The following is a 22,823-nucleotide window of genomic DNA, read 5'->3' on the forward strand; positions in this document are numbered from 1 at the left end:
GGGTAATTGTGCTGCACCCAGTCGGTGGTTTGTCGCGTGCGTGTGTGCCGGGCTCCCATGTCACACACGCAAGGGAGTGGTGGGCAGGCAGGATGTCCGGCCCTCCGCTCGCCCGCATGGGGTTGCCCCCCCTCCCCCACCACGCGCACCACTCTATCTCTGCCGCCGTACGCGGATCTCAACTCTCAAAGTCACACAAGGACACCCCCCCCCCCCACGACGGTCAAAAGATATTGGGAAGCAGAGAGTGTAACGCGAGTTAGGGGATCGGCACCGCGTGTCCGATTCAATAATAAATTATATTTTGACGAGATGCATCGGTGGGACTTGCCGAGAGAACAATCGAAGGAACGCGTTCGAACATCCGATGTCTCACACCCTCCGATTAGCATGTTTGGCTAGGTATGGTGCGAACGAAGTTCAACATCGTACAAAAATCACAAGTTGAACGATTACTTCGGCTATGATAGATTTTTTTTGGTTTGGTTTCGGAAGAAAAAAAACTGTAATTTGTCAGTGACCTGCTGGATGTAGGCCTCCAGTGCGACGCCTCGAAGTCGTGAGCGTAGAAGCACAGTACAACAGTGGACTTTGTTCCGCACTGCCCTCTTGCTGCCATCTGCGCATCCTCGCAGCTTGCAACGGAGTGGCCGGGTGTGGTGGTTGGTCACTAATCAAATCGGCTGTCCAGGCTCTGTAAAAACACACACCGCCTGTTTAGCGTCTCTGAAATCTGGCAGGGTCGGGCGCGCATTCCAGGTGAATTGGACATTGGCATGATGGTCACACGTGGCTTTATATATCATAGACCATGTTGCCCTGGGCTTGGCGCCAGACACGTTGCACTTGAGCTGCGCTCTGAAAGAGCGTTATGCAAAAGCGCGTGGCTTGCACGAGGAGTGGACATTGTTTACGTCGCTTCTACGCCAATACACGCTGCGAGCACCTTCACATACCTCGTGGCCACACCTGGCGAGCGCGTGGCACGTTAATAATGATATAAAACACCATTGTATCCATCCTCTGGACATTGAATAGCTCTTTGGGGGCCTGTGACATTTCAGCACATGCGAAGAAAATAGGAACGGTGTATTTCTCATTGTATAGCACCAACCGCTGTTGTTCATTAAGCAGAGAAGTGACTTTAATGTTTGTTTTTCTTATCGTTGGCTTACTGCCACTTCGCTAGAAATCTGCGGCGAGTGGCGGGTGAGTTGTGCTGGACCAGGGCTGGGCAACCAAAACAACAACAACACTTTTTTTTTCGAAATCGGTAAAAATAATATTTCGAGAGCCGCAATGCACGCGGTGAATACGAGACGGTGAGTCCTGAATAAACAACATCACGAGGCAGTCCCTTGAAGAGCCAGCACGCGGCTCAGGAGCTGCGGCCTGCCGACCCCTGTCCATGGTGAACTGGACTTCCATGGTAAACTGGACTTACATGGGAAACTGGACTTCTATAGTAAACTGGACTTCCATGGTAAACTGTATTTCCATGATAAACTGGACTTCCATGGTAAACTGTATTTCCATGGTAAACTGGACTTCCACGGTAAACTGGAATCCCACGGTAAACTGGACTTCCATGGTAAACTGGATTTCCATGGTAAACTGACTCCGATGATAAACTGGACTCCCATTGTCAGGGGGTCGGCAACCAAAGTAACAAGAAGAGCCACTTTCGTTCGAATTTCAAGAGCCGCACTGCACTCGCTGAAGAGCCGCAGGTTGCCGACGCCTGTGCTGGAGCCTTGCTGGCACAGCCAGAGTGCTGTGGACAACCCGTCCCACACGTGGCACGTGTGGTGAGCACCAGACGTGGTGTGCACCAGACGTGGTGAGCACCAGACGTGGTGAGCACCAGACGTGGTGAGCACCAGACGTGGTGAGCACCAGACGTGGTGAGCACCAGACGTGGTCTGAGCACTGAGGCGGCAACACCGAGAAAGATCCTGTTCGCCAGGTCGCCACAAGCTAAAGGCGCAGTCTCGCGATTGCTCGCTCATGCCACCGCTGGCAGGAGCACCTCCACTATAAGAGCTCGAGGGATGGCCCCTCTAGAGGATATTTGGCCTACTCTTCCATGCTGGTCAGACGTCGTTGTCAGTCACTCGTGATTAAACCGGGTTCTCGAGTCTGATGAGTTGATGGTCTCAGCCCAGTCAACCAATGATTGCACAGGAAACACAATGATAAATATTTGATTGATTTCCTTTTTTTGACTTAATTTCGCAGAAATTGAGCTCTGAGATTAAAACAATTTAAATCCTCTGGCATGCAACGAGCACCGGCCTAACGGGCAGGGTGTGTGGGAAGCGTGCCCACTGTTACGTGAACAGATGGAAAGGTCACGAGCTCCGTGAAATCTCTCGTGGGGCCGTTTTTGGGGCACGCAGCAGGCGGGGGGCCGGGGGTGGGGGGGGGGGCGGAGAGGGGTAATTCCGCTCTGCGAGATTTCCGAATGGATTCATTGCCTCGCGAAATGGCAAATAAAAAAAAACATTGTGGTCGTGGGAAAAAAACTAAAATCTCCCCCGATATGCTTCCCTTGCAGATATATGTAACAACAAAAATGTATCCCGTTTCGAACAAGAGAGAGATAATTCGTATGAGGGCAAAATCCAAGGCTATCTCTTGGAGGCAACTCCGAGGAGCGAGCGAACGAGGGGGGCACGGGGGCGAGGAAGCGAATCAAAGCACAACCGGCCGCAAGCGAGATGTCTCCGCTGCGCGACCGTGGAGCCACGCCGCTGACGCGACATCGCACAATCTGACGGTGCCACATCCACCTGCGCATCGCTGTTGCTGTCCTGAACCCGTTCACAGGACTATATGAATGCCGTATGCAGGGTACAAGCATCGAGGGTTATTGTGGATAGGGGTACCCTTGTACTCTAGTCAAGTCAAAGGTCAAACTAAATTTCATGCTCAAATGAGCATCGTCTCCCGTTCACAGCCCCTGTGTCGGCGGTGCAAGATTCCACGTTCCCATGGCAGGGGGGAGAGTTTCTCCATAAGACAACCATTGTCGACTTCCCTACAGAGCGATACTTTAGTTCTGTATCGACCCCGGAGGAATGGTGAGCCGAGTCAACGCCCACGCAACCAGGGCACGAACTCGCAACTTTCTGACTGGGGGCCTGCTCGCTCCTGCCGCCGAGCCACCTGGCCGCTTCTCTGAGTGTCCCCGCGGCAGAGACGTGAAGCGAAGTCCTCCCGCGCCTTAAAGCCAGAACCTCGCTGTTCCCATCTCTTCCCATTCCGCGCGCAGATGTGCGGGCGAGGACACGGCGTCCACTGACACCGGGAGTCGCGCGGGGGAGCCCAGTTCGCTTGCTGGCTGCGTCGCGGCTCTTTGTTGTTGGCAAAATCCATCCCTGATGCCCGCGCCGCCGCCAAAGGGTCAATTTAACGTCAAGTGATGTGTTCTGGGCACTTTTGTGAAGATGCTAACACGGGGTTCGGCAAGGCTGCCAACCTCAGTGCGTGTGCGTCTCAGCGTGTGCCCGACTTTCAGTGGGAAGCATCTGCTATTGCCGTGCGCATAAACATTTGTGATAAATAAAATTTATACTTGGTATCTAGCAGCTGTGCGACACGCGACATATGGCGTGGGCATGATTGTGTGTTGTATAATAATAGTCCCTCGGTTGACGGATTTAATCCGTTCCACGAAAACTTACTGCTAACCGAAATAACTGGAAATCGAAAAGAGAGCCGCCAAAACAGAAAAGGTCATCATGTAAACAAAGCCAAGTCGCAACGGGTCACAAATGGGCGTCGCTGATTGGCTGAGGGGGCATCGCTCAGCCCCACTTACACCGTCAATCAACAAGTTTACGTGAAATGTTTTCACGTAAACTTGCCCTTCCTCCTCTAACCCAGCTTTTGGTGGTGTTCATTCAGACGCTGTCTTTCCGACAGACCTGTTCTTCACCTGAGGACGGCTGCTTGCGTTGTGGCCGAAACGTCGTGAGAATTGTATTTTATTATGTTTTATTTTTATTATTTTATTATTTCCCTTCTACGTGACTTTACCAAAAGAACCAAGAAGAATTAGAAGTGTAGGTGGTTCGCTAAACCATTGGGTCCGATGGGAGGCGAACCGTTAACCGACAAACCGTTAACCGATGTCACTGTTAACCGAGGGACGACTGTATTTATCTGAAAGAGTAAATGTTGGTTGATACTTGTTCATCAATTGTAGAAACTACGTTGCTAATTGTAACGGTTGGCTACATTCGGTGCGAAAGAATTTTAACGCACAAACATACGACGACGAAAATGTTTAAAGCCGGAAAAAAGTGTCCATGAAGTCGTTTCGTCATATTAGACAATTGACGAATCCGTTTTTAGTTGTGGTTGATGACTCGGGGGAGGGGCGGGGAGGCTTTAAAAATGGCGGCCGTCCCCACACGCTGCGTGCCGCTCCACCTGATGGACATTCCGTTGTTGAAGGAGCTGAAGCTCCCGAGTTGTGGAGCGAATCTGTCGGACGTCGCGCTGAACAACCCGACACCAAGATGGAAACAGTGGTCGGTGCGGCGGGGGGGGGGGGCGACGTTCGTTTTCGGCGTCTGGACTGCTGAAAACCCTCATCGCCGAAATGGCAGCGCAATGGACGTCGCCTTCAAGGTGCTCCGTCAGCTGCGGTGGTTGACGAAAGCCCTCCCTCCACGAAGCCTGCCTGGCCTGCTTTTGTAATTCACGGTGGCTAACGTTGCTGTTTTACTACCCAGCAGCGGCGAGTAAAGCTAGTCAACAACTGCCGAGTTATTAGGACGCTTGCCCGCACGAAACATTAATGAAACCCAGAGAAGGAACGGGCATTTTATAGCCCAATAAACAAATTTTATCGGCAGAAATTGTCCGCTTATCAAACCAGCGCTGACGTAAAATGAAGGTCGTTGTGAAATAGTGCTCGGAGGAGGTTAGACATCTGTGAGTGTAGCGGTGCCACACAAACACTGCCAGCGAGATCCCCCGGGGTAAATCGTAGAAAAATAAAAACGATACAGAGAAATTGGGAACAGCACGGCGCGTATGAGAAAAAGCGGCGCTGTTACGGTGAATTTGCCAAAGCCGTACGTTTCTTGGAATGATCGGAAGATGTAATCCTCAGAATAGAGATCTCAGAATTCCATCTGAAAGGGAGTCACTGATGGGAATTAATGAAGGATTCGTGCAGGCTGTCAAGAATGTCAGCCACCGCAGTGCTGATCCTGCTGATATTCCTGAATAATGGAACGAATGCACTGCGAGCGCCTGGGATCTTTTAAGAGATGCGTGGGATAAAGTTGTATAAACGCTGACCACAGAACGATGACTGGCACGCATAGCGTGTTGCTCCAGTTACCTCACTGCCTGTGCGCGCTACGATTCGCATTTTCCAGTTTCGTGCGCGAAACACACGCAGGTGATAAATGTGAAGTCAAAATAAGTTATTATTTATCGCTTGATTGGCACGCAGTGACAGTGGTTTCATCGTGACCAGCCTGGCCAGATGGACCTCGTTGAGAGAGCGAGAGGCAGCTGCCCAAAAGAACACCCTGAGCCGGCGCTTGTGAAATCCCGGCGCAGCACGTAATACATCACCGCTGCATTCCAATTAACTAAACCATTGCATGTGTTGTGTGAAAGTGGAAAACACAAAGCATACTTGCGCGGGTTCCTTTTTAAACCAAAAAAAAAACGTGCGGGTGGTGGGGGGGGGGGTCATGCAGCCCGCCGTGGCCGTTTGAGGAATTACTGCCGGCCCTGCCACCGCTGCGTTCTTTCCCCCTCAATGTCACCTCAACACGCGGCGCCGATGGACGTGTCCGAGGAATTCTGTACCGCCACCGTGACCGGCAGGAGGAGGAGGAGGCCACGAGGCAGACCACCGGAGACGGGCTCGCGAGCTGAGGAGAGACGTGGATCGCGAGCTGGTCTCGAGGAGAGACGAGTGACGGCCACGTGTGGGAATGCTGACGACGTGTGAACGCGAGCAAGTGGAGGTGGAGGTGTTGGTGTTGACATTATGCGGAATTTCACTTCTATGTTTGGGGCGGCGGGGGGGGGGGGGCAGGGGTTTGCTTTGTCCTTCACATTAGGAATCGCGGGTGCATACATTTTTTTTATTGTAAACTACTGAAAATTATTTGTTTGGGGGGGGGGGGCGTTCCATCCCTGTGCCCCCCCCCCCGCAAACGCAAACTTCGCCCATGGGTGTAGGGGTAGACGGGAGGCGGCGTTATAGGGGCCTATGAGATTCTATTTGATAATAAAATCCCTCTCGTCATTATCATCATGATCACAGACATGACCCACGTGTTCAGTTTGTGAGGCGCTGTGAACAGGCCCAGAGGGTGGAGTGGACGACCGAGGACTCGCCCAACTGCAAGTGCACGATTTGGTGAGGTGCTAACCGTCAGGCGTGTGTCGCTGATGACCGCCCGATTAAACACGCGTGTTCTGGTGGAACAAGTGGACTCGGCTACCACCACAGGTGCCGTGGAGCGTCTTGGAAAATAAAAAATTCAGTTGTCGCCGGTTACATGTATGAGTGCCATATGAAAGAAGAAGAAGAACCATGCTATGCCGTGGCTACCGGCCCTCACAAACATCGCTGCTACAGAGCTCCTCCACGATGCCACGTGTGTAAGGGAACACCGCAAGACCGTCAGAAATCCAAACCTCCAAACAAACAAGGACATCCATAATACAGTTTTTTTTGGGTTAGATCGCGTAAATATATAAATGTGTCGTTAAACCCGCCACCACCCGACACAGCCAATTAGTAAGGTCTGTCACGTAAACAGAACGTGCCAATTCGTCACTAGTACAGCAGACCGGTGTCTTGGAGAGCCAAGCCACAACATTTACAATCTGAATACGACGTTTCCCCAGTAATTACAACCAGCTTCATCAGGCGACAGCCAGATTTGGACATCTCCATGCCACCACCACACAGGCTGCAATCCAGAACACCTTTCTGGCATGACGACAAGACCACCGAAGCACGACGGATGAAATCCCGAGGGCAACATGAACCTGCTGCAGAAATCCATCGTCAGCGACCCCAAAATCCTCCATCCCGGATCTGACCTACCGAGGAAGATCTGGTCCCCTTGTATCGGATCCGGACACTCCATGGAAGATGTGGAGACACTTTCTCCACGAATGAAACATCAACGAGAGTCCTGTTTGTGACTCTGGTGGTGGTGATGGTGCGACATCTCAGACCGTGCAGCACGTTGCGAACGACTGCCCCCAATCGGATCATTCAACGGCGATGTGAAACAATTCCACGCGGCTACTTCTGAAGCGGTCGAATGGATTTCAAATCTCGACATCAATTTGTAATCTGTTGCAATGCCCCAAAAATGCCAATACGGAAGAAGAAGATGTCGAGAGATGAATAATCTACTCGGAACTCTTGCGGAGCAGGGCACACCATGTGTCATAGAAAGGAGAGATTTTCACAGAACTTTCCCCTTGCACTTTGCAAATAGATCGTGAATTCTGTTTAACCAGGTGAGGACGCAAGAGACCAGCATAGTCTCATGTCCAATAGCGACCGAGGACATTCAACTCCCAGGAAGGGGTGACAATTGCCACGAATAATCCCAAACCGAGAAATTTGCGGTCTAATTTTGGCAAAATGTGGAACCCTGACGCCGCCGACACACAGTGGCCCACTCTCGCGAATGACGTCAGCGGATCTTTAACGTCCACTCTGAAGCAGACGGCGCGTAGCGTTGTCACGGTTACTACATCATCAGCATCATCAGCATCACCACCGTGCTCTTGAGCCAGCACGGGCCACAGCGTCACGGGGGGTGGTGGGGAGTGGGGGGGGTCCAGCTCCACCCAGTCGCTGCGCCCGGGTCAGAGCGGGGGGACCACGGGAGGAGGAGGGGACGCTTCCAGTCCGGGCCGGGGGGCTTCACAGCGCCCTGTGCGTCGACGCTCGGCCTGGCTACGATGCTCGCAGTAGTGGCCAGGGCGGCCGCTCGATTTGAGCCGTGAAGCAATGACAGATTGCGCTGCTGTGCAATCTGACGATGACACTTCCACGACAGCCACTGGGCACCGTGTGCCGTTGCCGACGAGCTCGTTGGAAGTGGAATGAAGAAAACGAGCGATCGAGACGTGGGGGCAGGGGAAGAGACGGTTCTAGGCATAGAAAGCACAATCACGTGATGCAGAGCGGCTATACCCCACGGCCTTGGGACAGTTGCTGCCCGCCTAACGCCTCGCTCCGCGCTATTCACCGCAGCCTCACCGCGATGCACGATTTGCGCTTACGTAAGCTAACGCAAAAAAATGCTCCGCATTTTGACATTTTTATTTCAACATGATTTACCGGAGCATTACCGTAAAGTCGGGTCTTCCCGCAAACCGGGGCCACAAGCCAACATCTGGTCAACGTTGATCCAACCGTTCCAATTTCGCGCTGACGTTGGGCCGACAAACATTGCCGTGTTTACTGGAAATCTGCGCGCGTACCGTGGACATGAGCCAGTATCGGTATCTCGATGTCTCACTCCATGTTTACCCAAACACTGCTGTAGAGTGGGTGATTGGCGATGTAAGGCACTACCACTAGAGCAGGGGCTCGGCAACCCGCGGCTCCGGCGCCACGTGCGGCCCTTTGCAGACCACTTCGTGACGTCATGTACGTATGCTGCGCGTGGCGGCCCTTGACATGTCGAGTTTGTACCGAATACGACAAATAGCGCCTCCTCTTCTTATTTTGGTTGCCGACCGCTGAACCTGAGTACAAGGGTGCGCCGATCTGTTAAATTATCCTAAAGTTTTGCAGCCTACGTCGCTATCATCCCATGAATAGGTTTATCCAAAATTGCGAGGACAAAAAAAAAGGCGCGATGCGTGGAGCATTGCCAAAATGTGACTATTGAAACGGTGCAGCTTGAAATGACGCACCGGACGTTACAGAGAGGCCGCACGCTCGCGTTGCCACTGATGAAGGCCGAGATGGAGCCATCGTGTAGCCGAAGACAACAACTGGGAACCTCTACATCTCAGGGATAAATATAAATAGCCTTCAGCCCTTTTGTCTAACCACTGCTGGATGAAAGTCTGCCCACACCAGAGTGGCTCGTGTGGTGGGGGGGGCGGGGCGGTGTTTAGCTGACCATACTTCACCACTCTGGCTCGTGCGGGGTGGGCGCCTGAACCGTGTTCATGGACTCAGCGCTGCTGCCAGCAGCCACGGCCTGCACGTGGACTGCGTTGGGGCCGGGTTCGTAGCGCAGCGTGCCCAACCCGTGCATTACACAGCCGCCAGTCCGTTGCAAGTTACAAAACGTGTTCCATACGTCGCTATTAAAGATTGTAACATTGCACTATGTCATTTGAGTGTTTTTGTGTATTTAATACGGTAGTCATATTATATACATCTATTTCTTGAATAAGAATAATATCGCATCGTGTGTGTTTTTTTGTCGGGGGTCACGCAAGTTCATTTAGTGGTGCAGCCCAAGCGAGATATTTCTTAACAAACAAACCAAACGAGTTACGGCACGAAGTGGGAATGCGACCTGCACGGTCTGCTGGTGCCCGACATCGCAGCGGCTCGTGGGTAGCGCGCGCGAGGGCTTGAGAGCGGCATTATTTTCTGGGTCACTGAAGGGGTCTCGCTGGGGGCCTCGGCGGGACAGTTAAGAGGATTTATGCCTTCCTGTCCTACTGTGGGGCTGCATTTCTTCAAGGGGCTCTGTGTTGCCAAAGCTCGGATCGCTCGCCGGTGGCACGGGGAGGAGGCGATCGTGGGTCACGTGACGCCCCACGCGCGTCCTCGCGCGCACGCGCGCGGCGGCTCCTGCACGGACGCAGATACGCAACGCGTCGTCCATTGACACTGCATTCAGTTCGTGCCCTTATCTTTGGGGGGCGTTTACGCGGCGCAAATGTCACAGCGTCCCCCCCCTCCCTCCCGCCCCGAACACCACCAACCACGACGATCGCTGACGTATAAGCACAAGCGGCGCTTCTTCTGTTCGGAAACAAACGAGCCGCCCGCTCTTCGATGTTCGACCGATTGCGTTCGAAGGCCAATATATCGGATGAAGCTCTGCGTCGCGACTTTAATACCGTACAAATGTGAACACAGGATTGCTTGGGCACGGCTCATGCCAACACACGTGTAAGGCATCAGTCACCCTCCCCCCTGCTTCCCGCCCCCTCGCTTGCTCGAGGAGTCCCTCTTTACATAAGTACACATATGCGTGCACGTGCGTTGTATTAAACGCGCTCTTGCGGACCAAAGTTTTGTCGAGGAATTTTAATGAAACGCATTTAAAAACAAAGTTTCCAGTTTCATTTATGAGGGATCACCCTGTGAGCCATGCGGCTCTTGACTCGAGTGCAGCCGCAACAAACAAAAACATGAACAAGTAACGAAGCATATTCTTGGTTCATTCGGTATAGTCACGTAGAAGGGAAATAATAAAATAATACTAATATAAAACAATAAAAATTCTCACGACGTTTTCGACTGCAACACAATCAATCATCATCAGGTGTGAAATCCACAGCAGAAAATGTTCTATTTTGTTGTTGTTTTATATTTGTATTATCTTATTATTTCCATCTACGTGACTTTACCGAAAGAACCAAGAATATGAATCCCTGCAGTCACGAAAGCTTTAAATCAAGAGTAACGAAGTGTTGCGGGACTTGTGCGAAAATGTACGACCGTGCGTTTGTTCCCTTTTGAACAAAAGTCTGCTGTTCGCTTTCGCAATCCGCGAAGAGTTTAGCGCCTCGCTTGGCTTTACTTGTTTAGGGGCGCGCGGTGATGCACAGTAAATAGCGCACGCACGCTGCTCTGTTTATATGGAACATGCGACCCGCAATTTTTGTAGCCCTCTTGAGACTTTCACAAAAGGCCACCAATAATCATTTGACGTCGATCGTCTGTTGGATGGGGATATTGACGGGGGGGGGGGGCGCGCTCAACTTCAATTTGCGATAACATTTCCCTATGCATTTGTAAGATCTGTTGGACTCTGATGATCATCAGCCCGGTGACTCAGCGATAGAGCGAGCGGCTCACAAGCTGAAGGTTTGTACGAGTTCAACTCAAATTTGGGTGGCAGGTTGACATGGCCCGTTATCTCTCTGGAATCGGTGACAAGAGCAATCATTTGTGGGGGAGACAAAGTGGTTATCATCAGCATACGTTCGTCCCCCTCCCCTGTCATAGGAATGTGGAAATCACACCGCTGGATGACCACCAGTGCCTCGATGCTCATTCCAACAGAAATACCGCTTTGGCTTGATTGTAACTGCGCGTGCACTACTGCGTAATTAAAGCTCCCGTCATCATAGACATCGCCATTTACCGTGTCGCCTTAGGGGAAGAGAGAGAAAAAGCGAAGACTCAAAACATCGCGATTTTTGTCCAACATGCTGTGAGTGTCTCTTGACCGTGTCTGAATTTAATTGGGTGTGGGGGGTGTTTGGATCCCCCCTCCCATGGCACCCACAGAGGCTGCATAATAAATATAAATGTGTCTATTTGTTTGTGTTTCTCCCTTGTGATGGGACTTTGTAGGATGAACGTTGAGATTTATAAGGGCACGGGGTGACCAATAAGGCCTGCGTAGGTCTGGAACAAGGTAGGGCACTGATAAGGGGTTGACAGCTGTGCATTAACCAAATACTCTTCCCTTATTTTTTTTCCTAAAATAGCGCGAGTTTTTTTAATGAAGAATCCGCCGCTGCCGCCGCTGCTGCTGCCCGCCGCTGCCCACCGCTGCCCACTGCTGCCCACCACTGCCCACTGCTGCCCACCACTGCCCACTGTTGCCCACCACTGCCCACTGCTGCCCACCACTGCCCACTGTTGCCCACTGCTGCCCACCACTGCCCACTGCTGCCCACCGCTGCCCACTGCTGCCCACCGCTCTGCACGTGGCCTGCAAGAGCGGGGCACGGCGCTCTTAGAGGCAATGGAGGCCCGCGCCTGCCGCCTCCGGCACAAGGTCACCCCCCCCACCCCCCCCCCCCCCCCCCCCCCAGAATTACCACAACGATCTGGGGCCGGCTCTGGGAACCAAGACAGCCCGGACCTCCCCCCACCGCCACATTACAGCACCACAGCGACCTGGCTCTGGGAACCCAGGAGGGCAGCCTCCCACAGCACCGCACCCCCCACCCCCTCCCCCCCAAAGTGTACCACGTGTACAGCTCCACCCGGTGGCGTTTTCGGATCGTGCCCGCGCGTTGTCTTGCGACACCAAGTCCGACGTTTCAATGCCGCGCGCCTGGGAGCTTCCTCTCAGGCGGTTTCAATTTGAGCAGCTGTCTCCCTCGGTTGCGTCGCGTCTTCTGGCCGCTGCCGCGTTTCATCCGTGGGTCCCAGTGTCGGCTGGCCCTCCCCGACTCCGGATCTTATCTCCAGGTGGTGTCATGGGTCAATGTCCTTTCGTTTCAACGCTCTGCCCGAATCCCAAACGGGTCGTCTCCAGCGGCAGAGTCCCTTGAAAATGTGGACGGCGTTCCAACCTCAGCTTCAGAGGATTCTCGACCGTCTTACGTATCGGGGGGGAGAGGGGGGGTGGAGTCAGATGGCCACACAATGAAGGTGAATTGGAAGGCTGCCAGAACATTCGAAGGCTTCGATGATCATTCATAATTTCATAATAAAGGTTTTTTTTGGGGTTAGATCGTGTAAATATAAATGTGTCGTTAAATCCGCCACCACCCGACACAGCCAACTAGTAAGGGTTGTCACGTAAACAAAACGTGCCAATTATTTACTAGTTCAGCACACCGGTATGTTGGAGAGTAAACCCACAACATTTACAATTGATGTTTCGCCAGTAATTACAACTAGCATCATCAGGCGACAGCCAGAATTGTGGAGAAATCCTCCGCCTCTTTCGGTCTTAAAACCTCACTAATTGGCTGTGTCGGGTGGTGGCGGGTTTAACGACACGTTTATATTTGCCCGATCGAACGCAAAAGCACCTATAATGGATGTTAGTTGTGAAAGCCGACTGCGTGTTAAACTGCAACAATCATATTCCGCAAGTGCACAGCGACCTCTGCGAGCATGCAGCGCGAGTTCGCAAGGCAACTTGACCACTAGTTCACTATTTGTTCCATAATTTAATGCAAGATAGGCTTAGAATTTGTTGTCAGATTTAGCTAAATTACGTTTATCTGACGTTATAGACAGCCCCCTCTACAGCGGGTGAGTTGGCCTACTCTTCCACGCAGGCCAGACGCCTGGGAAGAGGTCGGAGTACCCATACTTTACCCCCACCACACGCGGACCTGCCGATCGCCACGGTGGCGAGATGTTAACTACCTCGCCTGGTGTACAGGAGGTCATGGGTTCGATCCCGACCCTGAGGCCTGCTGTATAATTGGAGTTTGCGTGTCTCTCTCTCATCATCAACACGGTGGCTAGGAGATGTTAACTACCTCGCCAGGTACACAGGAGGTCCATGGGTTCGATCCCGACCCTGACGCCTGCTGTGTATTGGGAGTTTGCGTGTCTCTCTCTCATCATCATTACGGTGGCTAGGAGCTGTTAACTACCTCGCCATGGTACACAGGAGGCCATGGGTTCGATCCCGACCCTGACGCCTGCTGTATAATTGGAGCTTGCGTGTCTCTCTCTCTCTCTCCGTGGTCGCGTGGATTTTTTTCTCCGGGTCCTCCGGTTTTCCCCTCCACATTTAGAAACGTGTGATGAGACTATTTGTCTGCTACAGATTTCCACGTCCGTTTCGCTGAGCTATAATTTGTGATAGTCAGGTCGCTTCTGATAAAGAGCTGCATATTAGCTTCGTAGACTTTTCCTGGTTAAAGAAAAACATTTCGTTCGTTTTTTTTATAGCGGCGGGTGCAGGAACGAGGCCCGGTTTGATTTAAGAATCGCGGCCCCTTTTGTCAACTGCCGCGGCCGGGAGATCGAACCGACCGGCGACCACTGGGATTTGCGAGTCGAGTGAGTGAGCTAACGATTGCAGGCACCGCTGATAACGATGGCGAAGCACTGAGATCACTGTACACTGCTCATCCCACGCCGCCGTGTGAAGAGAATGGCAGTCCCTCCCTCCGCTCCCTCCTTCGCCTCCATCCATCCCTCGCTCACCTCCCTTCCCCTCCCTCCCTCCCTCCATCCCCTCCCCCCGTCCCCTCCAGCCCCCACCTACCCCACACCCCGACACCACGGGGCTGTCTTCATCCAGCAGTGGATTCACCATGGCTGCTGCTGCTGCTGATGCAGAACTGAAATCACTGCACAATTCACCAAGCCCCCTTTCTCTTGCAGAAGGCAGTGCCCCCTCGAGTCTCCCACCCACATTCTCATCATCCCCTCCAGCACCCCACATCCAGCGGAGGATTGATCCTGGCTGCTGCTGATGGTGAAGATGAACCGAAATCATTGCCCCCCCCCCTCCACCCATCCAAGTTCCCTTTTCTCTCCCAGCCGGCAGGGTCCCCTCCTCCCTCCCCACCCATCCACGAAACGCTCCCCGCACCCCTCCACCCCTCCTCCGCACTCCGCCCACCCTCCCAACTCCTCCGCCCGCCACCTTCCCATCCCCATCCTCCCTCCTACCCTGCCCCCATCTCGAGGTCCCATGCTGCGGTGCCCATCCCACCCATCCACCACCCATCCACCCCCCAACCACCCAACAAGCCCCCTTACCCAGCCAGCCATGCTCGGCTAGGGGGTCCCCCCCTCCACCCTTCTGGAGGTGTGCCAGTGCGGACACACCGCTCGCCCTTTTAAGCACTGTACACGCCGGCCGGCGACGGGACTCGCGAGACGTGTGGTGGTGCTGGTGGTGGTTGTGGTTGGTGGTGGCTGGTGGTGGTTGGGGGTGGTTCCTGGCTCGCGCTCCTCTTCCTGCTGCTGCTGCAGCTGCTGCGTTGCTCGCCTGCGCACGGCGAAGGTGTCACGGGGAGTGAGGGTTGGAGACCCTGGCCAGGCAGGGTGCGGCCAATGCGGCTCCGTCGCCACAGCGCCACCGCCACTCGTTGCCCCGTGGTGGAGGGGGGGGGGGAGCCGGTGACCTCCCAAACGTCGCGGGAGAATTCGCATTTGTGACAACTGCAATGAAATAGTCGGCGATACTCGGCGCGTACAACCTCCGCACGACATTTACGAGGGCGCGCTTATTTAAAGGGCAGGAGTGAAGGAATAAATAAATAAAGCGCGGCTGCTTGGTGATGGGCGGCGAGTGAGCGAGTGGGGTAGGTGCGGTGCCGATGTGCCGGCACGACACTTTGTGACCGCTTCTTACTCCCTTTGCGCGCTTCAAAGTTGGAAAGAGACACGCACACAACCACACGAGATCTCCAGTCCGACCTACAACGGCATCACCACCACCCCCCTCCACCACCACCACCACGACAAGATTCATCGCAACGATCAACAACCGCAAAGCCACATCACAAACGACACGCCAGCATTGGTCCGGTGTTGCAAAGCGAGAAAGTTGAGACGGCTGCTGCTGAGAAGCGTGAGGCTGTCGTGGTGCGTGTGGGAGGAGGCAAGCGAGAGACGGGCGTGCGAGAAGGGGAACAGCAGCATCATCATCATCATCGGCTTCGACGGGCCCTGCCCTCCTCCCCTGCCGGCCCCTTGCCCTGCCTCTTGCCCGGCCTCTTGCCCCGCACCGCCACTGCCGCCGTCAACCATGCGCTGGGTGCTCTGGCTGATGGGGCTCTGCGCGAACTCCCTGCCCAGCTCGTGTCTCCTCGCACGCACGGGAACTCCTCTCCATCCCCGCCAAGGTCAGAGAGTGTGAGAGTGAGAGAGTGTGAGTGAGTGAGAGAGTGAGTGAGAGAGTGTGAGCGAGAGAGTGTGAGTGAGAGAGTGTGAGTGAGAGTGAGTGAGAGAGTGTGAATGAGTGAGAGAGTGTGAGAGTGAGTGAGAGTGTGAGTGAGTGAGAGAGTGTGAGTGATAGTGAGTGAGAGAGTGTGAATGAGTGAGAGAGTGTGAGAGTGAGTGAGAGTGTGAGTGAGTGAGAGAGTGTGAGTGATAGAGTGTGAATAAGTGGGAGAGTGTGAGTGAGTGAGAGAGTGTGTGAATAAGTGAGAGTGTGAATGAGCGAGAGAGTGTGAGTGTGAATGAGTGAGAGAGTGAATTAGTGAGTGAGAGTGTGAGTGAGTGAGAGAGTGTGAGTGAGAGAGTGTGAGTGAGAGAGTGTGAATGAGTGAGAGTGAGAGAGTGTGAGTGAGTGAGTGTGAGTGAGAGAGTGTGAGAGTGAGTGGGAGTGTGAGTGAGGGAGTGTGAGTGAGTGAGAGAGTGTGAGTGATAGAGTGTGAATAAGTGAGAGTGTGAATGAGTGAGAGAGTGTGAGTGAGTGAGAGTGAGTGAGAAAGTGTGAATGAGTGAGTGTGAGTGAGTGTGAATGAGTGAGAGAGTGAATTAGTGAGTGTGAGTGAGTGAGAGAGTGTGAGTGAGAGAGTGTGAGTGAGAGAATGTGAGTAAGAGAGTGTGAGTGAGAAAGTGTGAGTAAGAGAGTGTGAATGAGTGAGAGAGTGTGAGTGAGAGTGAGTGAGTGTGAGAGTGTGAGTGAGTGTGAGTGAGTGTGAGTAAGAGAGTGTGAATGAGTGAGAGAGTGTGAGTGAGAGTGAGTGAGTGTGAGAGTGTGAGTGAGTGAGAGAGTGCGAGTGAGAGAGTGTGAGTGAGAGAGTGTGAGTAAGAGAGTGTGAGTGAGAGAGTGTGAGTAAGAGAGTGTGAATGAGTGAGAGAGTGTGAGTGAGAGAGTGTGAATGAGTGAGAGAGTGTGAGAGTGAGTGAGAGTGTGAGTGAGGGAGTGAGAGTGAGTGAGAGAGTGTGAATGAGTGAGAGAGTGTGAGAGTGAGTGAGAGTGAGTGAGAGAGTGTGAGTAAGAGAGTGTGAATGAGTGAGAGAGTGTGAATAAGTGAGAGAGTGTGAGAGTGAGTGGGAGTGTGAGTGAGGGAGTGTGAGTGAGTGAGAGAGTGTGAGTAAGAGAGTGTGAATGAGTGAGAGAGTGTGAGTGAGTGAGAGTGAGTGAGAAAGTGTGAATGAGTGAGTGTGAGTGAGTGTGAATGAGTGAGAGAGTGAATTAGTGAGTGTGAGTGAGTGAGAGAGTGTGAGTGAGAGAGTGTGAGTGAGAGAGTGTGAGTAAGAGAGTGTGAGTGAGAGAGTGTGAGTAAGAGAGTGTGAGTGAGTGAGAGAGTGTGAGTGAGAGTGAGTGAGTGTGAGAGTGTGAGTGAGTGTGAGTGAGAGAGTGTGAGTAAGAGAGTGTGAATGAGTGAGAGAGTGTGAGTGAGAGAGTGTGAATGAGTGAGAGAGTGTGAGAGTGAGTGAGAGTGTGATTGAGGGAGTGAGAGTGAGTGAGAGAGTGTGAATGAGTGAGAGAGTGTGAGTAAGCGAAAGAGTGAGTGAGAGTGTGAATGAGTGAGTGAGAGTGTGAGAGTGTGAGAGTGTGAGTGAGTGAGAGAGTGTGAGTGAGTGAGAGAGTGTGAATGAGTGAGAGAGTGTGAGTAAGTGAAAGAGTGAGTGAGAGTGTGAATGAGTGAGTGAGAGTGTGAGAGTGTGAGAGTGTGAGTGAGTGAGAGAGTGTGAGTGAGTAAGAGAGTGTGAATGAGTGAGAGAGTGTGAGTGAGAGTGAGTGAGTGTGAGAGTGTGAGTGAGTGAGAGAGTGTGAGTGAGAGAGTGTGAGTGAGAGAGTGTGAGTAAGAGAGTGTGAATGAGTGAGAGAGTGTGAGTGGGTGTGAGTGAGAGTGTGAGTAAGAGAGTGTGAGTGAGAGAGTGTGAGTAAGAGAGTGTGAATGAGTGAGAGAGTGTGAGTGAGAGAGTGTGAATGAGTGAGAGAGTGTGAGAGTGAGTGAGAGTGTGAGTGAGGGAGTGAGAGTGAGTGAGAGAGTGTGAATGAGTGAGAGAGTGTGAGAGTGAGTGAGAGTGAGAGTGAGTGAGAGAGTGTGAGTAAGAGAGTGTGAATGAGTGAGAGAGTGTGAATAAGTGAGAGAGTGTGAGAGTGAGTGGGAGTGTGAGTGAGGGAGTGTGAGTGAGTGAGAGAGTGTGAGTGATAGAGTGTGAATAAGTGAGAGTGTGAATGAGTGAGAGAGTGTGAGTGAGTGAGAGTGAGTGAGAAAGTGTGAATGAGTGAGTGTGAGTGAGTGTGAATGAGTGAGAGAGTGAATTAGTGAGTGTGAGTGAGTGAGAGAGTGTGAGTGAGAGAGTGTGAGTGAGAGAGTGTGAGTAAGAGAGTGTGAGTGAGAGAGTGTGAGTAAGAGAGTGTGAATGAGTGAGAGAGTCTGAGAGTGAGTGAGTGTGAGAGTGTGAGTGAGTGTGAGTGAGAGAGTGTGAGTAAGAGAGTGTGAATGAGTGAGAGAGTGTGAGTGAGAGAGTGTGAATGAGTGAGAGAGTGTGAGAGTGAGTGAGAGTGTGAGTGAGGGAGTGAGAGTGAGTGAGAGAGTGTGAATGAGTGAGAGAGTGTGAGTAAGTGAGAGAGTGAGTGAGAGTGTGAATGAGTGAGTGAGAGTGTGAGAGTGTGAGTGAGTGAGAGAGTGTGAGTGAGTGAGAGAGTGTGAGTGAGTGAGTGTGAATGAGTGAGTGAGACATCGACTCGGCTTTAAATGAGTGCCGGGTGCGGCGCGTTTAAACAATCGTCACTTGGGGAGACAAAGGCGGCCGGGAGTGGCCGTGGTCATGCCCCTTCACACGTGCTTGTTAGCAGCGTGAAGACTCCACAGGGAGCGGCATCTCGGTGGGTTTTGTCTCTCCCACACAAGAGAGGAGAGGCCGAGACAGACCTCGGTAGCTTTGCGTGCTGGTGGGTTGCCGGGTGTCTGCAGCACGACTGCTGCTTGTTTTAAAGTCTCCCTCCCCCCCCCATATACAGCCTCATCACCGCCACGCACCCCATCTCTCTTGCTCCCCATCTCTCTCTCGCTCGCTCTCTTCCTTTCGCCGAGTAATTACAGTGCGGGGTGGGGTGGGGGGCATTCATTCTCAAGGCTCGTTTATACAACAACAAGAAGCCTCCTCTCGAGCCGCTCTCTCTCTCTCTTCGTCGCCCGCCTGCCTGCAGAGTTTGGAGGCTTGACCAAGCCGCTGGTCGCTCACACGTGAATAAAAGGCTACAGTAATTGGCGAAACACTGTACTGTTTAACAAAAAACAACCCCGACGAGGTCCCAGTGCCCCCCCCCCCCGCCCACGGGACGTGTTCGCATACTTGGTGGATCTGTCTGCAGGATGTTGAGCTGTTTGTTGTAGCCGAGTGCCGGTGAGGATGACGTGCACAGGAGGTCCCCAACTTTCCCTTGCAAGAGAGCCACCGCCGCCGCTACTGCCGCCGCTGCTACTGCTGCTGCTAAGCCCGGAATGAATGAGCGGCTCAGCCGAGCGAAGTGTTCGGCTGTCGAAACCTCGTCTGCAGTGCTGCTCGTGTTGAGCCGATGCTGGCGACGTTGTACAGCAGCTGAATGCATTCGCCATTCGCGCGTTTTGTGGCCTTTAAACTGGGAAAACAAAATCGATATGTAACCGGCGACGTTTCAGGCAATGATCCTTCAAGAACATGAATTAACCCTTGCTGACATGTACTCCCCGAAGACAGTGGAGCTGATCTGGATGTGTAAAAAAAACCTGTTATTTTGTAGGTCGAGTGACAGAGGCACATTATTGTTGTCTGCTTATTTTGTTCCTGACTCCCCCCACCCACAATCAATGCTCATGGTTTATTTTGAATGTGATGACCGATGTGCTTTCAAGGATGCACGTCTCCCTTGTGATCTGCTGCGTGAGCTTCGTTGTCGTCCATTCGGAGCCGGTCATTGTGTGTCGGTGTCGTAGTCGAAATTAGGGGCGCCACGGTGGCTAGGAGATGTTAACTACCTCGCCTGGTACAAAGGAGGTCGTGGGTTCGATCATGTCCCTGAGAGATGTTAACTACCTCGCCTGGTATTCAGGAGGTCGTGGGTTCGATCATGTCCCTGAGAGATGTTAACTACCTCGCCTGGTATTCAGGAGGTCGTGGGTTCGATCATGTCCCTGAGAGATGTTAACTACCTCGCCTGGTATTCAGGAGGTTGTGGGTTCGATCATGTCCCTGAGAGATGTTAACTACCTCGCCTGGTATTCAGGAGGTCGTGGGTTCGATCATGTCCCTGAGAGATGTTAACTACCTCGCCTGGTATTCAGGAGGTCGTGGGTTCGATCATGTCCCTGAGAGATGTTAACTACCTCGCCTGGTATACAGGAGGTTGTGGGTTAGATCCCGACCCTGACGCCTGCTGTTTGTTTGGAGTTTGAATTTCCCTCTCCTCGTGGCCGCGTGGATTTGTCTCCGAGTGCTCCGATTTTCCCCTCCACATTTAGAATAAACATCGCGCGTTAAGAACATTCGGCTGCTAGAAATGTCCACGTGATGATGATGATGATGAGCCACTTCGTTGAGCTGTCATTTGTGACCGCCACGTCGCTTCTGAAAAAGAGCTACATCGCTCAGTGGGGCACTTACCTGGGTAAAATACAAAATAAAAGTGTTTTTATTTGCCAAATTGGAAAACAACCTGCCTATTCCTCAATTTGGATTACAAAGTAGTATATTCGCCCCACTACCGTCAATACCAAATGCACTGCGCTAAAAAAAATCTCTGCACAATTATTTATTTATGTTCATGGTCAACTTCAGCACAAATGCACAATTCAGCATTGGTGGACCCGAAAGTTCTAGTCGTCTATTTACTGGAGAAAATTATGTCTGCAACAGAACTCTAGTTGCAGTACAAGGCGATGTATGAAGCCTTAATTCATGCATAATAGAGAACTCTAGTTCCAGTACAAAGCGATTTACACAGCCTTGATTTCGAATGCTGCATAAGGGGGCAGTTGGCTTCAAGAAGTGGCATTGGGTCAGCGAAGCAGATAGAGAACAGAGCAGGGCGTGGTCATTTACAAGATGAAACATTATTATTAATTCCCTGTACATCCGGACCGGGCAGAGTAAACAATCATACAAACAACGTAAGCAGAACTCCGTTTTATGTCTCCGCGTATAAATGCCCTTGTTTTTTAGTGCGTCAGCCTCGTGGCTTTCCACACCAAAGCCGTTATCACGCAGGTATTTGTTTATGGAAGCAATCTCTGGACGAGTCGGGCTACTTGAGAACAATGTACCGCTGGAGTTCCAGATGTGATTTGGAACGTTGAGTTTGAGTTCCTTTGTTGCACGGATGATCCCGTTCAGCCGGTTGCCCCGGCTGTTCTACACTGGAGATGCGTGGTGCGTGAGCACGGCAGCAACACAAAACAAAGACATCAACATGTATATAAAGATACTGTATATGTATGGAACCCCATTCAATGCAAACGGCGGCACCACACAACATCAATTTAGACCTACAAATGTATCGAACGTCCACAGCCCGATGACGAGACGGCTATGCTGCGCGTCACAGGTGCGTATCGCAGCGTGATTTTGTGTTTCTGCAGTGTCTGTGTAACGGCGCGTTACTTGCAGTGAAGCTCGCAGGTGGCGGAGACCTCTTTGAGTCTGAACTCGAACGAGCAGGGGAAGGAGTGGGGGATATCGAGCGGCGCCAATTCTCGGCAGCCAGGGAGGGTCGCGTGACAAGGGGCGTCCTCCCGCTTGCTGCAGGTTGACGGGGAAATTCGCAGAGAATTCCGCAGGCCACAGGGATGAGCGTGAGGTGGGGATGGGAGAGGAGGCGGCGGCGGTGGGACGCCGAGCGGATCGTGTCGATAAGTGGCAGTAATCTGTGCGAGAGATTCACCATCTTTGTATCATAAGCCGGGAGTGGAAGGATTTAGGAATTGGGGAAATGTCAATAACAGACTGGCCAGACGCGATCTGGGATCATCTGTAATTTGGAGGTGAGGTGAGTGAATTGGAGAGGCTAAATAGCAGGTGGTGGCTGGCTGGCGTCTACCGCGCCATGAACCCGGTGACCCGAGTTGATTTTCCGGCCCTGGCTAAAGTCAGTGGCAGTGTCCCTTCACTCACCCGCACTGCCCAGCAGGGTGAAGTATGGTCAAACATCCTTCACGTGACCAGTGTGGCATGAGGAGGCTTTCATCCAACAGTGGATTGACAAAGGGCTGTACTTGTTAAAAAAATATATAAATGTAATTATATTTATGAATTCTTTTGTTTAACCGTTCACACACAATGGTCTTCGGATAAAACAATCTGAAGTCCGTTGTTGATTTAATAAAAACCCAAATTGCTTCTTCCCACTGTTGGCCAGTGAGCCGGAGACATTTTTCACGATTTGATCGTTGCGATTGAATAATTTGCCCAGCGAAGTCGTCTCGCCGGGTCTCGGGTCTCTCTTCATTCAGGAGGGTCCCGCATCGGCAATGTTTATCCGACACCAGTAATGAGTGTTTGGGCTGCATGTGATCGGAAACACTCACTCAGAGAAAAGCCACGCTTATGGGGTGGGTTCGGGGGGTGGTGACCTTAACATTGCCATGGCTTGACCAATCAGAAGCCCCTTGCTTGGCAAACACGTGGGCAAGCCCTGGTGGTCACCCACCTCGCTACTGCCGAGATTTGACGCAGTTGAGGCGATCTGGTCGAAGTCAATACCAATGCGCGAACGTTTCTCATCGTCGCGCCGATCGTGGTTTTCATTCCCCTTGGCACGGGCGGCAGCTCAGCCCAGCGGGGTAACGCAGCTCGCCGCGTGCGGCAGAGGTCGCGGTTCGACTCTGACGGGCCGCCCTGGTTACTGCTGCTCCTGCGGTCTGTGCACCAACCACGGTGGCTAGGAGATGTTAACTACCTCGCCTGGTCTACAGGAGGTCGTGGGTTCGATCCCGATCCTGACGTCTGTTGTATA

General features: G+C 52.4%; 1 protein-coding gene across 1 annotated transcript in view; it reads left to right on the forward strand.

Moving 5' to 3' along the window:
• The first annotated feature begins 14,768 nt into the window (after positions 1–14,768).
• Positions 14,769–22,823, forward strand: part of LOC133356846 (A disintegrin and metalloproteinase with thrombospondin motifs 9-like) — a 78,352-nt gene continuing 70,297 nt past the window's right edge. Inside the window, 1 exon segment of the mRNA XM_061574563.1 lies at positions 14,769–15,771. Coding sequence (XP_061430547.1) covers positions 15,675–15,771 — 97 coding nt within the window. The 5' untranslated portion in view covers positions 14,769–15,674.

The sequence above is a fragment of the Lethenteron reissneri genome, chromosome 55 (genome assembly GCF_015708825.2).
Source record: "Lethenteron reissneri isolate LAM-NWPU_2019-01 chromosome 55, ASM1570882v1, whole genome shotgun sequence".
NCBI classification, from domain to species: domain Eukaryota; kingdom Metazoa; phylum Chordata; class Hyperoartia; order Petromyzontiformes; family Petromyzontidae; genus Lethenteron; species Lethenteron reissneri.